The 14,495-nt window shown below is 46.5% G+C and overlaps 1 protein-coding gene across 3 annotated transcripts in view; it reads right to left on the reverse strand.

Moving 5' to 3' along the window:
- The window catches only part of LOC121567593 (Golgi integral membrane protein 4), an 18,456-nt gene extending 4,897 nt beyond the window's left edge, over window positions 1–13,559 (reverse strand). For 2 of the 3 annotated variants that reach the window (XR_006660691.1, XM_041877763.1), the window contains exons 1-11: window positions 12,868–13,559; window positions 5,721–5,795; window positions 5,553–5,602; window positions 5,344–5,397; window positions 5,014–5,164; window positions 4,483–4,565; window positions 4,239–4,322; window positions 2,254–2,478; window positions 1,854–2,138; window positions 1,459–1,754; window positions 1,218–1,294 (exon numbers count right to left, since the gene is read on the reverse strand). Coding sequence is in view for 2 of the 3 variants with exons in the window: in XM_041877763.1 (XP_041733697.1) it covers window positions 1,218–1,294; window positions 1,459–1,754; window positions 1,854–2,138; window positions 2,254–2,478; window positions 4,239–4,322; window positions 4,483–4,565; window positions 5,014–5,164; window positions 5,344–5,397; window positions 5,553–5,602; window positions 5,721–5,795; window positions 12,868–13,054 (1,567 nt within the window). In the remaining variant the exon portion in view is untranslated. The remainder of the gene's footprint in view (window positions 1–1,217; window positions 1,295–1,458; window positions 1,755–1,853; window positions 2,139–2,253; window positions 2,479–4,238; window positions 4,323–4,482; window positions 4,566–5,013; window positions 5,165–5,343; window positions 5,398–5,552; window positions 5,603–5,720; window positions 5,796–12,867) is intronic. The other variant, XM_041877764.1, reaches the window with a different exon arrangement.
- Between the last annotated feature and the right edge of the window lie 936 nt (window positions 13,560–14,495).

Here is a 14,495-nt window from a genome sequence, read left to right on the forward strand (position 1 = left end):
CTCAAGGACATTCAGAGACTTGTCCCGAAGCCACTCCTGCGTTGTCTTGGCTGTGTGCTTAGGGTCATTGTCCTGTTGGAAGGTGAACCTTCGCCCCAGTCTGAGGTCCTGAGCACTCTGGAGCAAGTGTTCATCAAGGATCTCTCTGTACTTTGCTCTGTTCATCTTTGCCTCGATCCTGACTAGTCTCCCAGTCCCTGCCGCTGAAAAACATCCCCACAGCATGATGCTGCCACCACCATGCTTCACCGTAGGGATGGTGCCAGGTTTCCTCCAGGCGTGACGCTTGGCATTCAGGCCAAAGATTTCATTCTTGGTTTCATCAGACCCGAAAATCTTGTTTCTCATGGTCTGAGAGTCCTTTAGGTGCCTTTTGGCAAACTCCAAGCGGGCTGTTATGTGCCTTTTACTGAGGAGTGGCTTCCGTCTGGCCACTGTACCACAAAGACCTGATTGGTGGAGTGTGCAGAGATGGTTGTCCTTCTGGAAGGTTCTCTGGAGCTCTGTCAGAGGGACCATTGGGTTCTTGGTCACCTCTCTGACCAAGGCCCTTCTCCACCGATTGCTCAGTTTGGCCTGGTGGCCAGCTCTAGGAAGACTCTTGGTGGTTCCAAACTTCTTCCATTTAAGACTGATTGAGGCGACTGTGTTCTTGGGGACCTTCAATGCTGCAGAAATGTTTTGGTACCCTTCCCCAGATCTGTGCCTCAACACAATCCTGTCTCGGAGCTTTACGGACCATTCCTTCGACCTCATGGCTTGGTTTTTGCTCTGACATGCACTGTCAACTGTGGGACCTTATAGAGACAGGTGTGTGCATTTCCAAATCATGTCCAATCAATTGAATTTACCACAGGTGGACTCCAATCAAGTTGTAGAAACAGGATGATCAATGGAAACAGGATGCACCTGAGCACAATTTCAAGTCTCATAGCAAAGGGTCTGAATACTTATGTAAATAAGGTATGTTTTTTATTTTTAATACATTTGCAAACATTTCTAAAAACCTGTTTTCGCTTTGTCATTATGGGGTATTGTATGTAGATTGATGAGGAAATTGTTTTATTTAATCAATTTTAGAATAAGGCTGTAACATAAATTGTGGAAAAAGGGAAGGGGTCTGAATACTTTTCAAATACACTGTATACAATCACATTTGTCAAGGCCTTAAAATATTTGGTGACTTGATTGATTGATTGATTGATTGATTCTCTCACCTTCGTCATCATCAATACGAGGTTCTTCATCCCCTTGGACGATGTCATTGTCCATGTTCTCATAGTCACTCTTCTTCCTGAAGAATATAACATTACAACACAACACATTGTAACACCATTCCATGGGCATGTTGTGGGGTCAAATTCTTTTCAATAAGCAATTGATGAATTGTATTGAATTTAACTGAAACCTCTTCGTGACCTCTACATAACCTTTGACCCCAACCCCTTGCCCTCTGACCTGAGCTGCTCCTCCTTCAGTAGCTGTTCCCGACGGTCCGCCTCTCGATGCTGCTCCTCCTCTCGCTGGTGATGAGCTCTCAGACGCAGCTCTCGCTCCCTCTGCACGCTCATTCTCTGGGCCTGCAGGGCCTCCTGGCGCAGTTGGAGCTCCCTCGTCCTCTGGGCCCGCTCAGCCTCCAGGCGCTGCTGCTCCTGCTGCTGCTCGTAGGCAGACTTCACCCGCTCCGCCTGGGCCACGTGGGCCTCCTGCTGGAGGTGGGTCTCAGGGACGAGGTGGATGTCACTTTGTGGATCCTGGGGAAACCAGAGAGACAATGAGACAACAGGTTCTAATGCTGTTCTAAAGAGCTTGTATTACGCCGTTCTAACTGGTTCTAAAGTGGTTGTTCCCACTTGTGGTTGGCGTCTCTGACGGTCCAGAGCGTTGTCGTCTGGCTGGTCTTGTTCCGCCTCCAACCCCTCGTCCTCCTGTGGTTGTTCGGATTCCTCCTCCAGCTTCTGGGGCTGCCCCGCCTGCTCCATCTCTTCCTCCGCCAGCTCTCTCCTCCTCTCTGCCTCCCCCTCTGCCTCCCCCTCTGCCTCCCCCTCTGCCTCCCCCTCTGCCTCCCCCTCTGCCTCTTTCTCGGCAGGCTGAGACTGGAACTCTGGCTTGGCCACCTCCTCCTCCTGCAGATGCAACTGGTTATTAGAAGAACAGAGTGGGTCAGAGAGGATGTTAGTGTGTGTGTGTGTCAGTGTCACAAAATAACATGACAGATTCAAATGTGTGCCAACAAAGAGCAGCCTCCTGTACCCTGGACTGTGTGTCCCCATGGTCTTCCTCATGGTCTTCCTCATGGTCTTCCCCATGGCTGTGTGCTTCTACGCGAGGCGTAGCCACTAAGGCAGCTAGCTGTTCATGGGGCTCGGACAATACAGCACCAGGCTGGGCCTGTTGGTGGGCGGGGTTTTGATCATGTCGAAGGCTGGGCATTCTGATCAAGGTCTCTTTGAGTTGTTTAAACTCATCCACCTGGACCTGAGGAGAGACCATCAGACAACCTTCAGACAACTATTAAATAACCATAAGGAAACAGTGAGGCCAGGACATGCAAACAACCTGAAGTCAGATTTATTGAAGGGCACTTGCAAACTTGCATTAGCAAAAGGTTAGCCTAAGGTTAGCTGAAGGTTAGAAGAGCGTTAGGAGGCAGCGTCCTCAGAACCAGGAAGACAGCGTCAAGCAAGCCGGAAGATCAGGGGTCAGATGTGAGAAATGAGAGGTCATCTTGCAAGGGGGACAGGCAGGCAGCAGCCTACAGATTGCAAGTCATCTGACTGTACCATTAGCCCAGTCCACATCAACCCCCCCTTTCCAGAATTAGTGGTACAGTCCTTTCTCCCCCTTGTACATCAAATGGACTGGATGAGTTAAGCCGCAACACCCTGTTTATCAAACAGACTCCATTGCTTTCCTGAATTCTTACATTCTTTCCCTCTCACTCTTTCTTTCTCTCTCTCGCTCCAATCACCCCATTATATTTTCCCACTCGATTAGCTTAAGCATGCTTTTGATGTGCAGCTCAAGCTCAGACACCCCTTAGTGAACCAACCCACCTGACGCCCATCCTCCCACGGCCCCAACCCCCAGACACACACAGACCGACACTGCCGCTCTGAGAGTCATAACTTCCTGTCCTTCACTAGGATAGTCGCTAGATATCAGGTTAGAAACCAGGATAGTCTCTAGATATCATGTTAGAAACCAGGATAGTCCCTAGACAGCATGTTAGAAACCAGGATAGTCCCTAGATATCATGTTAGAAACCAGGATAGTCCCTAGACAGCATGTTAGAAACCAGGATAGTCCCTAGATATCATGTTAGAAACCAGGATAGTCACTAGATATCATGTTAGAAACCATGATAGTCCCTAGATAGCTGTTAGAAACCAGGATAGTCCCTAGACAGCATGTTAGAAACCAGGATAGTCCCTAGACAGCATGTTAGAAACCAGGATCATCCCTAGATATCATGTTAGAAACCAGGATAGTCACTAGATATCATGATAGAAACCAGGATAGTCCCTAGACAGCATGTTAGAAACCAGGATAGTCCCCAGATATCATGTTAGAAACCATGATAGTCCCTAGATATCTGTTAGAAACCAGGATAGTCCCTAGACAGCATGTTAGAAACCAGGATAGTCCATAGACAGCATGTTAGAAACCAGGATAGTCCCTAGACAGCAAGTTAGAAACCAGGATAGTCCCTAGACAGCATGTTAGAAACCAGGATAGTCACTAGATAGCATGTTAGAAACAAGGATAGTCCCTTGACAGCATGTTAGAAACCAGGATAGTCCCTAGACAGCATGTTAGAAACCAGGATCGTCCCTAGTTATCATGCTAGAAACCAGGATAGTCACTAAATATCATGTTAGAAACCAGGATAGTCCCTAGATATCATGATAGAAACCAGGATAGTCCCTAGATATCATGTTAAAAACCAGGATAGTCCCTAGATATCACGATAGAAACCAGGATAGTCCCTAGATATCATGATAGAAACCAGGATAGTCCCTAGATATCATGTTAAAAACCAGGATAGTCACTAGATAGCATGTTAGAAACAAGGATAGTCACTTTATATTACGATAGAAACCAGGATAGCCACTAGATATCATGTTAGAAACCAGGATAGCCACTAGATATCATGATAGAAACCAGGATAGTCACTAGATATCATGTTAGAAAGAACAATCATGCCCCCACACGGTGCAGTCAGTGTGTCTCCCTACCTGAGCTGCGGCCAGCGCACTCTTGTGGTCCTCTAGCGTCAGTGCAAGCTGATCATGGGCAGCCTTCAAGTCCTTATGTACTATCTGTAATAATCATAATAATCATGTAGAATAAAACAGAACGTGGTGATGGATCCTCCTAGCTTTCCAATGACCTTAAGAGAGCTTCTTCCATATCTACGTCCTTTACATAAACAATTCCAGGTCGGTGCCCAGACCAAGCTCTACTATTCCCAGTACTGACCCGTGCATCCTGCAACTGGACATGGATGTCCTGGTGGGCTCTCCTCAGCTGCTTATTCTCCTGTCGCAGATTATACACATTCTCTACAGTGATGACATAAACACACATAAACAACATATATCATATTTATTACAACGTTATTATGCCACACACATTGTCGTAACTCCAAACTGTAACACTGCTCCAAGTCAGGAGAGGGAGACAAAGGCCTGCTAGTATTCACTCATGTCCTCCTGTGTGTCTGTGTGTGTGTGTCTGTGGCGTCTGTGTGCGGCGTGTCTGTGGGTCTGTGTGGCTGTGGCATCAGTGTGTCTGTGGCGTCTGTGGCGTCTGCGTGTCTGTGGTGTCTGTGTGTCTGTGGCGTCTGTCTGCGGCGTGTTTGTGGGTCTGTGTGGCTGTGGCATCAGTGTGTCTGTGGCGCCTGTGTGTCTGTGGCGCCTGTGTGTCTGTGGCGCCTGTGGCATCTGTCTGCGGCGTGTCTGTGGGTCTGTGGCATCAGTGTGTCTGTGTGTCTGTGGCGTCTGTGCGCACCTTTGAGTTTGGAGACCTCCATCTCTTTGGTCTGCTGTAGTTTGTCGAAGCTGTCCTTGTGTTGGTCCAAGACCTTGCTGTGGTCCTCTCCCTGAATCTGATGCTGCTCCTGCAGGTCATAGTGCTGCTTCTTCAGGTCCTCATGCTGCTTCTAAAACAACAAGGACAGAGGGTGGGTCAGTGTGTGTGTGTGTGTGTGTGTGTGTGTGTGTGTGTGTGTGTGTGTGTGTGTGTGTGTGTGTGTGTGTGTGTGTGTGTGTGTGTGTGTGTGTGTGTGTGTGTGTGTGTGTGTGTGTGCGTGCGTGCGTGCGTGCGTGTGTTCTTACTGACCTTCAGCATCTGGTGCTGCTCATGTAAAGAGTTGAATTTGTTGCTGGAGTCCTGCTGTTTAATAAACAAAACGACAAACATTTACAATCCCAGTCTCAACTCCTTTCATATTACATTATCAACAAAATGTACAATCAAATTTACATAAATGCTGAATTTAACAGCATAACTTTCTGTCTTTAGCACTAGAGTTAAGGACTCAGGCCTACCTTTTCCTTGTTCAGTGACTGTTGGGCTTCAAGTTTATACACCAGATAATCTGTTAAAGGAAGGGAAGACATGATGCAATCACCACGGCTGTAAAGAGTGTATAATTGAGGATTGATGTACTTCATGTAGTCATTTAGACACTATTGGCTGCTGTCTGTCTCTCTCACCCTCTTTGGCCTTCTTGTGCTCCACACGTTCCTTCTGCAGAGACTTCTCTAGCCGCGAGCGATGCTCATACACCACTGAGAAAGAGAGGGAGGATGAGGGAGAGAGAGAGAGAAAACAGAGTTACTGTGAGGGGATGTTCTCACAGGGCCATCTGGAGTGGAAGCTAAACAGAAAGCTGTCTACGATACAAACATTTAGACTTCACACACACACACACACACACACACACACACACACACACACACACACACACACACACATATTCATCTTAGAGTATAAACATAGGCTTTGAACAAGCAAACAGATCATTTGCTGTGTGTGTGTGTGTGTGTGTGTGTGTGTCTACTGTACGTGTGTGTGTGTGTGTCCGAATGAGTGTGGGTGTTCTGTATTGGTTCAGCGTGTGTATTCTGGCATTGCCATCGCTGATTGATGGTCAGGTGTGATACTCCACAGTATGATGTCACTGAGATTGAGCTCTCACCTTTACCTAACCCTCACCTCAAATCCCAAAGTGGGTAAAGTTGGTAATAATTTTACAAGCAGAATGGCACGGTTGAGAGGAGAAGCTTAATTTCCAAAAAGTTCTAAGCAAAAGTATTAGTCTTTGTCTACAAGAGAGAGAGAGTTTCTCCAGACTTTAAAGGGGCAGAGTGACACCATGAAAACCCAAGGCTAATATCCTACCCAACCTGTTCTCCCTGTAATACCACCTGGAAAATCTGAGCAGCACAGAAGTATCAGAGAGCCTTCACCGTCACCAGAGAGCCTTCACCCTCACCAGAGAGCCTTTACCCTCACCAGAGAGCCTTCACCCTCACCAGAGAGCCTTTACCCTCACCAGAGAGCCTTTACCCTCACCAGAGAGCCTTCACCGTCACCAGAGAGCCTTTACCCTCACCAGAGAGCCTTTACCCTCACCAGAGAGCCTTCACCCTCACCAGAGAGCCTTCACCCTCACCAGAGAGCCTTTACCCTCACCAGAGAGCCTTTACCCTCACCAGAGAGCCTTCACCGTCACCAGAGAGCCTTTACCCTCACCAGAGAGCCTTTACCCTCACCAGAGAGCCTTCACCGTCACCAGAGAGCCTTCACCGTCACCAGAGAGCCTTTACCCTCACCAGAGAGCCTTCACCCTCACCAGAGAGCCTTTACCCTCACCAGAGAGCATTTACCCTCACCAGAGAGCCTTCACCGTCACCAGAGAGCCTTTACCCTCACCAGAGAGCATTTACCCTCACCAGAGAGCCTTTACCCTCACCAGAGAGCCTTTACCCTCACCAGAGAGCCTTTACCCTCACCAGAGAGTATTTACCCTCACCAGAGAGCCTTTACCCTCACCTGAGTGCCTTTACCCTCACCAGAGAGCCTTTACCGTCACTTTATTACAATAGGTATCTTAACAAAGGCCTATTGTACATGCATTCAACATCACAGGTTTAAAGTACGCATTTATTATACAGCGCTTCTAACTCCCTTTAACGCTAGGGCTATATTCCACAACATATTCTAGGTAGGCTACATCTCATGACCTTTATCGGCACTGATTTGGACATAAGGGTAGTGGAAGAAATAAGGTGGAAGGAAGCCTACAGTTGAAGTCGGAAGTTTACATACACCTTAGCCAAATACATTTAAACTCTGTTTTTCACAATTACTGACATTTAATCCCAGTAAAAATTCCCTGTCTTAGGTCAGTTAGGATCACCACTTTATTTTAAGAATGTGAAATGTCAGAATAATAGTAGAGAGAATGATTTTTCAGCTTTTAATTTATTTCATCACATTCCCAGTGGGTCAGAAGTTTACATACACTCAATAAGTATTTGGTAGCATTGCCTTTAAATTGTTTAACTTGGGTCAAACGTTTCGGGTAGCCTTCCACAAGCTTCCCACAATAAATTGAGTGAATTTTGGCCCATTCCTCCTGACAGAGCTGGTGTAACTGAGTCAGGTTTATAGGCCTCCTTGCTCAAACACGCTTTTTCAGTTCTGCCCACAAATGTTCTATAGGATTGAGGTCAGGGCTTTGTGATGGCCACTCCAATACCTTGACTTTGTTGTCCTTAAGTCACTTTGCAACAACTTTGGAAGTATGCTTGGGGTCATTGTCCATTTGGAAGACCCATTTGCGACCAAACTTTAACTTCCTGACTGATGTCTTGAGATGTTGCTTCAATATATCCACATAATTTTCCTTCCTCATGATGCCATCTATTTTGTGAAGTGCACCAGTCCCTCCTGCAGCAAAGCACCACCACAGCATGATGCTGCCACCCCCGTGCTTCACGGTTGGGATGGTGTTCTTCGGCTTGCAAGCCACCCCCTTTTTCCTCCAAACATAACGATGTTCATTATGGCCAAACAGATCTATTTTTGTTTCATCAGACCACAGGACATTTCTCCAAAAAGTACGATATCTGTCCCATGGTGTTTATACTTTCGTACTATTGTTTGTACAGATGAACGTGGTACCTTCAGGCGTTTGAAAATTGCTCCCAAGGATGAACCAGACTTGTGGAGGTCTTATTTTTCTGATTTATTTCGATTTTCCCATGACGTCAAGCAAAGAGGTACTGAGTTTGAAGGTAGGCCTTGAAATACATCCACAGGTACTCCAATTGACTCAAATGATGTCAATTAGCCTATCAGAAGCTTCTAAAGCCATGACATCATTTTCTGGAATTTTCCAAGCTGTTTAAAGGCACAGTCAACTTAATGTATGTAAACTTCTGACCCACTGGAATTGTGATACAGTGAATTATAAGTGAAATAATCTGTCTGTAAACAACTGTTGGAAAAATTACTTGTGTCCTAACCGACTTGCCAAAACTATAGTTTGTTAACAATACATTTGTGGAGTGGTTGAAAAACAAGTTTTAATGACTCCAACCTAAGTGTATGTAAACATCCGACTTCAACTGTACCTGTACTTTCACCTGTGCACTACTCAGATTAGTGTGGGTGAAGGAAAGGAAATGCGGAAAGGAAGAAACGTTAGACTATTGAGAGATACCCATAGACTGGGACCACGCCTTTACCAGGGACCAAGACATGAGAGTGGTCTGAGCTTTACAGCTCCACTATGTTCATTTCTCAGTACCAGTGATTTATTTTAGATTAGGCCATGCATCTCTCTCAGTCAAGCTAGTTGGGGCTTGATAGATTAGGTGAGGGGAAGACAGGACAGAGACAAACTGTGAAGTAAAAACTCACACCACTGGGAGACAGAAGAAAGGTAGAGAGGCTGAGGGTAGAGAGAAGGGGAGAGGTAGAGAGGCTGAGGGGAGAGAGAAGGGGAGAGGTAGAGAGAAGGGGAGAGGTAGAGAGAAGGGGAGAGGTAGAGAGAAGGGGAGAGGTAGAGAGGCTGAGGGTAGAGAGAAGGGGAGAGGTAGAGAGGCTGAGGGTAGAGAGAAGGGGAGAGGTAGAGAGAATGAGGGTAGAGAGAAGGGGAGAGGTAGAGAGAATGAGGGTAGAGAGAAGGGGAGAGGTAGAGAGGCTGAGGGTAGAGAGAAGGGGAGAGGTAGAGAGGATGAGGGGAGAGAGAAGGGGAGAGGTAGAGAGAAGGGGAGAGGTAGAGAGGATGAGAGTAGAGAGAAGGGGAGAGGTAGAGAGGATGAGAGTAGAGAGAAGGGGAGAGGTAGAGAGGCTGAGAGTAGAGAGAAGGGGAGAGGTAGAGAGGCTGAGATTAGAGAGAAGGGGAGAGGTAGAGAGGCTGAGAGTAGAGAGAAGGGGAGAGGTAGAGAGGCTGAGATTAGAGAGAAGGGGAGAGGTAGAGAGGCTGAGATTAGAGAGAAGGGGAGAGGTAGAGAGGATGAGGGTAAAGAGAAGGGGAGAGGTAGAGAGGCTGAGGGTAGAGAGAAGGGGAGAGGTAGAGAGGATGAGGGGAGAGAGAAGGGGAGAGGTAGAGAGGCTGAGGGTAGAGAGAAGGGGAGAGGTAGAGAGGCTGAGGGTAGAGAGAAGGGGAGAGGTAGAGAGGATGAGGGGAGAGAGAAGGGGAGAGGTAGAGAGGCTGAGGGTAGAGAGAAGGGGAGAGGTAGAGAGGATGAGGGGAGAGAGAAGGGGAGAGGTAGAGAGGCTGAGGGTAGAGAGAAGGGGAGAGGTAGAGAGAAGGGGAGAGGTAGAGAGGATGAGAGTAGAGAGAAGGGGAGAGGTAGAGAGGATGAGAGTAGAGAGAAGGGGAGAGGTAGAGAGGCTGAGAGTAGAGAGAAGGGGAGAGGTAGAGAGGCTGAGATTAGAGAGAAGGGGAGAGGTAGAGAGGCTGAGATTAGAGAGAAGGGGAGAGGTAGAGAGGCTGAGAGTAGAGAGAAGGGGAGAGGTAGAGAGAAGGGGAGAGGTAGAGAGGCTGAGGGTACAGAGAAACCCCTGTGGTACCAGTTACAAACCCAGAGAAACCACTGTGGTATTTGTATTTATTATGGATCCCCATTACTCTTCCTGGGGTCCAACAAAATTAAGGCAGTTATACATTTTAAAAACATTACAATAAATTCATAACAGATTTCACAACATATTAATTGTGTGCCCTCAGGCCTCTACTCTACTACCACATATCTATAACACAAAATCCATGTGTACATGTGTATATATGTCTGTTATCGTGTGTTTGTATGCATGTGTCTATATTTGTGTTGCTTCACAGTCCCCGCTGTTCCATAAGGTGTATTTGTATCCGTTTTTTAAATCTAATTTTACTGCTGGCATGAGTTACCTGATGTGGAAATAGAGTTCCATGTAGTCATGGCTCTATTTAGTACTGTGCGCCTCCCATAGTCTGTTCTGGACTTGGGGACTGTGAAGAGACCTCTGGTGGCATGTCTTGTGGGGTATGCATGGGTGTCCGAGCCGTGTGCCAGTAGTTCAAACAGCCAGCTCGGTTCATTCAACATGTCAATACCTCTCACAAATTCAAGTAGTGATGAAGTCAATCTCCCCTCCACTTTGAGCCAAGAGAGATCGACATGCATATTATTAATGTTATCTCTTTGTGTACATCCAAGGGCCAGCCGTGCTGCCGTTTGTGGCACCTGACCACATGACTGAACAGTAGTCCAGGTGCAACAAAACTAGGGCCTGTAGGACCTGCCTTGTTGATAGTGCTGTTAAGAATGCAGAGCAGCGCTTTATATAGACAGACTTCTCCCCATCCTAGCTACTGTTGTATCAATATGTTTTGACCATGACAGTTTACAATCCAGGGTTCCAGCAACCCATTCCCCCACATGACGCCATTCAAGCTGTCTGCCATCTGCCTGGTACAGTTGAAAACGGGATTCATCCGTGAAGAGCATGCCAGTGGCCATTGAAGGTGAGCATTTTCCCAATTAAGTCGGTTTACGACGCCAAACTGCAGTCAGGTCAAGACCCTGGTGAGGAGGACGAGCAGGCAGATGATATTCCCTGAGACTGTTCCCTGAGACGGTTTCTGACAGTTTATGCAGAAATTATTCGGTTGTGCAAATCCACAGTTTCATCAGCTGTCCGGGTGGCTGGTCTCCGACGATCCCGCAGGTGAAGAAGCCAGATGTGGAGGTCCTAGGCTGGCGTGGTTAGACATGGTCTGAGGATGCGAGGCCGGTTGGACTTACTGACAAATTCTCTAAAACGACGTTGGAGGAGGCTTATCGTAGAGAATTACCATTCAATTTTCTGGCAACAGCTCGTGGACATTCCTACAGTCAACATGCCAATTGCGCGCTCCCTCAAAACCGTTCAATTTAGATTGGCCTTGTATTGTCCCCAGCACAAGGTGCACCTGTGTAATGATCATGCTGTTTAATCAGCTTCTTGATACGCCACACCTGTCAGGTGGATGGATTATCTTGGCAAAGGAGAAATGCTCACTAACAGGGATGTAAACAAATGTGTGCAAAATGTTTTAGAGAAATAAGCAATGGAACATTTCTGGGATCTTTTATTCAGCTCATGAAACATTGGACCAACACTTTAAATGTTGCGTTTACATTTTTTGTTCAGTATTTTTGACTGATAAATCCCTTTGATTGCGACTTAGCTTCCTCACTTCAATGCAGTTATTGTAAATCGCTCTGCATGAGAGTGTCTGCTAAATGTCTACTAGAGAACATTTAAATACAGTAGCCTACTGAGCGGAACATGGCCACCAGAGCCCTGTACGGCAGTTAACGGCTGCTCCGTTGTCAAAAAGGGAAAACGGAATCGATATTCCCCCACAGGCTGTGTAACAGTCCATCTCTAAATATAGGTCACATTAATGCTATCAACAGTGGAGAGTAGATATTGAATGACAGTGAGGGAACGAAACCACCACTCCACAACAATGTGAGTAGGCTGAAGGGAGTTACCTATGACATCATTTTAGTGAAGCGCTATCCAATCCATTTGAAACGGTCCATGTATTGTTACTTCACAGTCCATCTGGGCATACAGTACATTTAAAACATGGAACAACCACCATATGTGTAGCCTAAACTAGGTGATATAACAAAGTATGTGGAAATTGAACAGTGTCCGCGTTGAACTAACCTAGAAAGCACAATTGTACAACCAAACATAAAATTGGTGGTTCAGTCATCAAAAGGCCAGGGCCTACTTAGAGACACCAGGGGTAGAGGGAGTGACCTAAGAGTTTAGAATGCCAGCCTAGTGACCTGTCTGGCGTTGAGGTGACAAGTGAGGTTTCCTAAGGTGCAGAGCAGGCCTCGGGACACTGAGGCTACCAGGTTATGTCCTACTTTGCAGCCATAAATAATTTATTACATTTACATTTGACATTTTAGTCATTTAGCAGACGCTCTTATCCAGAGCGACTTACAGTTATCAAGAATCGACATTCCATGGGACTAGACAAAACTCAAAATAACCTCTTAGGCGCCGGTATTATGCTAGGTTAAAGGCTAAGTGGAGGATGATATGTGCTAAACTCAAGTCCAACCCACCCAGTCAATACAGTAAACTGAGCCAGCCAACGCAAAATAAGCCACCGCGGTGATAGTCACAATTTCGACACTCGCAACTGATACAATTGTATGTTTTAGTAAAATCAGATATCGGTAAAGAAGAACGCAAAGAAAGTCATAAAGGTACAATACAAGTCACCCATTCGAACTCCTCCCTCTCGCCTTCCTTTGCTTATTTCTTCAAACCTCTGCTCCGGCAAATATTTACCTTGAAGTTGCGCCGACAGCGACTCTTGATGCTGCTGGTACTTGACAGCCATCGCCTCAGTCCTCTTCAACTGATTGTGCATCTCATACGATATCATCCCCACATAAATCATCCCGAAAACCACAGTGATGAGAAGGAGAGACTGGAAGATTCTCCGCTGCCTCCGAGAACACACTCCATTCCCCATGATTTAATCGCTTCCCTCCCCGCCGCCTGCACAAACAATCCCCCGGTCACTTCTGTGCAAACTTCGGCAAAACTTTCTACCTCTCAAGCCCCTTCTCACCTCAGTCTTCCCCAAGCATTATTAGACAGTGGGAGCAGAAACACTTCAGAGTTGAGGCAAGTTTAGTGAATATGTTGGATTCATTTTAGCCCACAAGACGGTGTAGCCACATCCACGAAGGAATCCCAGTTTGTTGTTACTTTTTCTTGGATTTTCGCTTGACTACACTACACACAGCAAACTCTCTCCGATATTTGATGAGAAGCAGAATTTATCAGTGTGTAATGTAGAAGCGCAGCACTCTATTCCGAAACAAAACCAGACAGGATGTAACAGATTCCCAGTGCAACGCGTTCAGACTTTGTCAAGTCCTGTAGTAGAACTCAAAATCTCGATATTTACGAGGCCTACAACACTTTTAACTTTAGTTACGTGTCACCTAAGCAGCGCAGCTTCCATCCAACAGCAACTAACTACGAAGGAAGTCCTTCCCTATTGAATCCCAAACGACCCGCCCTCAACGGAACTTACTTTTCTCATTGGTCACGTCAGGGTTCGGTCAAACCCCTTTTGGAATGTGTGGGCGGGGTGTTGGAGGACATGAGCACAGTTTCAAAACCCAGAGGCGCAACATCGCGATTTTTCCGGGAACGCTTGCGAAACAGACCAGGCCGGGGTTTGGGGTTTGAGAAGTGACAAATTATTGTTATTCATTTTCTATAAATCTGAATGCATAACCTAGATTCGAGACAATCTCTTAAGTAGTTGAACATGTTCTTACTCCAACCTCGTGAAAGTGACAAATTGACACGTTTTCATTTTCGTCAAAAACAACTCTATATCGAAGGATTGCCTTTGCGTTGACAGCCTGCACATGCGCAGTTTGGCGGGAGACGACCGCTACACCCGAACGATGACATCTTTTACGTATGAGTTTAGCTAGCCAACGTCGCCATGACATCGCCTACAAGTGCGATCGGGGATTTCTATTGGATAAGCAGTTTTAGCCTATCTTCACACTACACTGTCTTTGATATGAGCAAAGACAGTACAGTAAGGTTTAGAAACTCTGTAGGAGACAATTGCATCTTCCCCGCGTCCTCTCTCATCGCCTCCTTCTCAAAACCCATTGGAGGAGAAGTTTGGAGGGGCGGGACCTCTACCATTCTCATCCAATGGGTTTTGAGAAGGAGGCGAGGAGGGGCGTATACAATTAAGATTCTCCAATAGATATAAACTCATTCCCTGGTGCCCTCATCTCGACTCAAACAACGCCCATTTCCACCCATCAAACACCTCGTAGCATTGGGATAGACATACTATATGATGTAGAATATTTCAATCACATTTACATTTTAGTCATTTAGCAGACGCTCTTATCCAGAGCGACTTACAGTTAGTG

This window comes from Coregonus clupeaformis, chromosome 6 (genome assembly GCF_020615455.1).
Source record: "Coregonus clupeaformis isolate EN_2021a chromosome 6, ASM2061545v1, whole genome shotgun sequence".
Classification (NCBI taxonomy): Eukaryota; Metazoa; Chordata; class Actinopteri; order Salmoniformes; family Salmonidae; genus Coregonus; species Coregonus clupeaformis.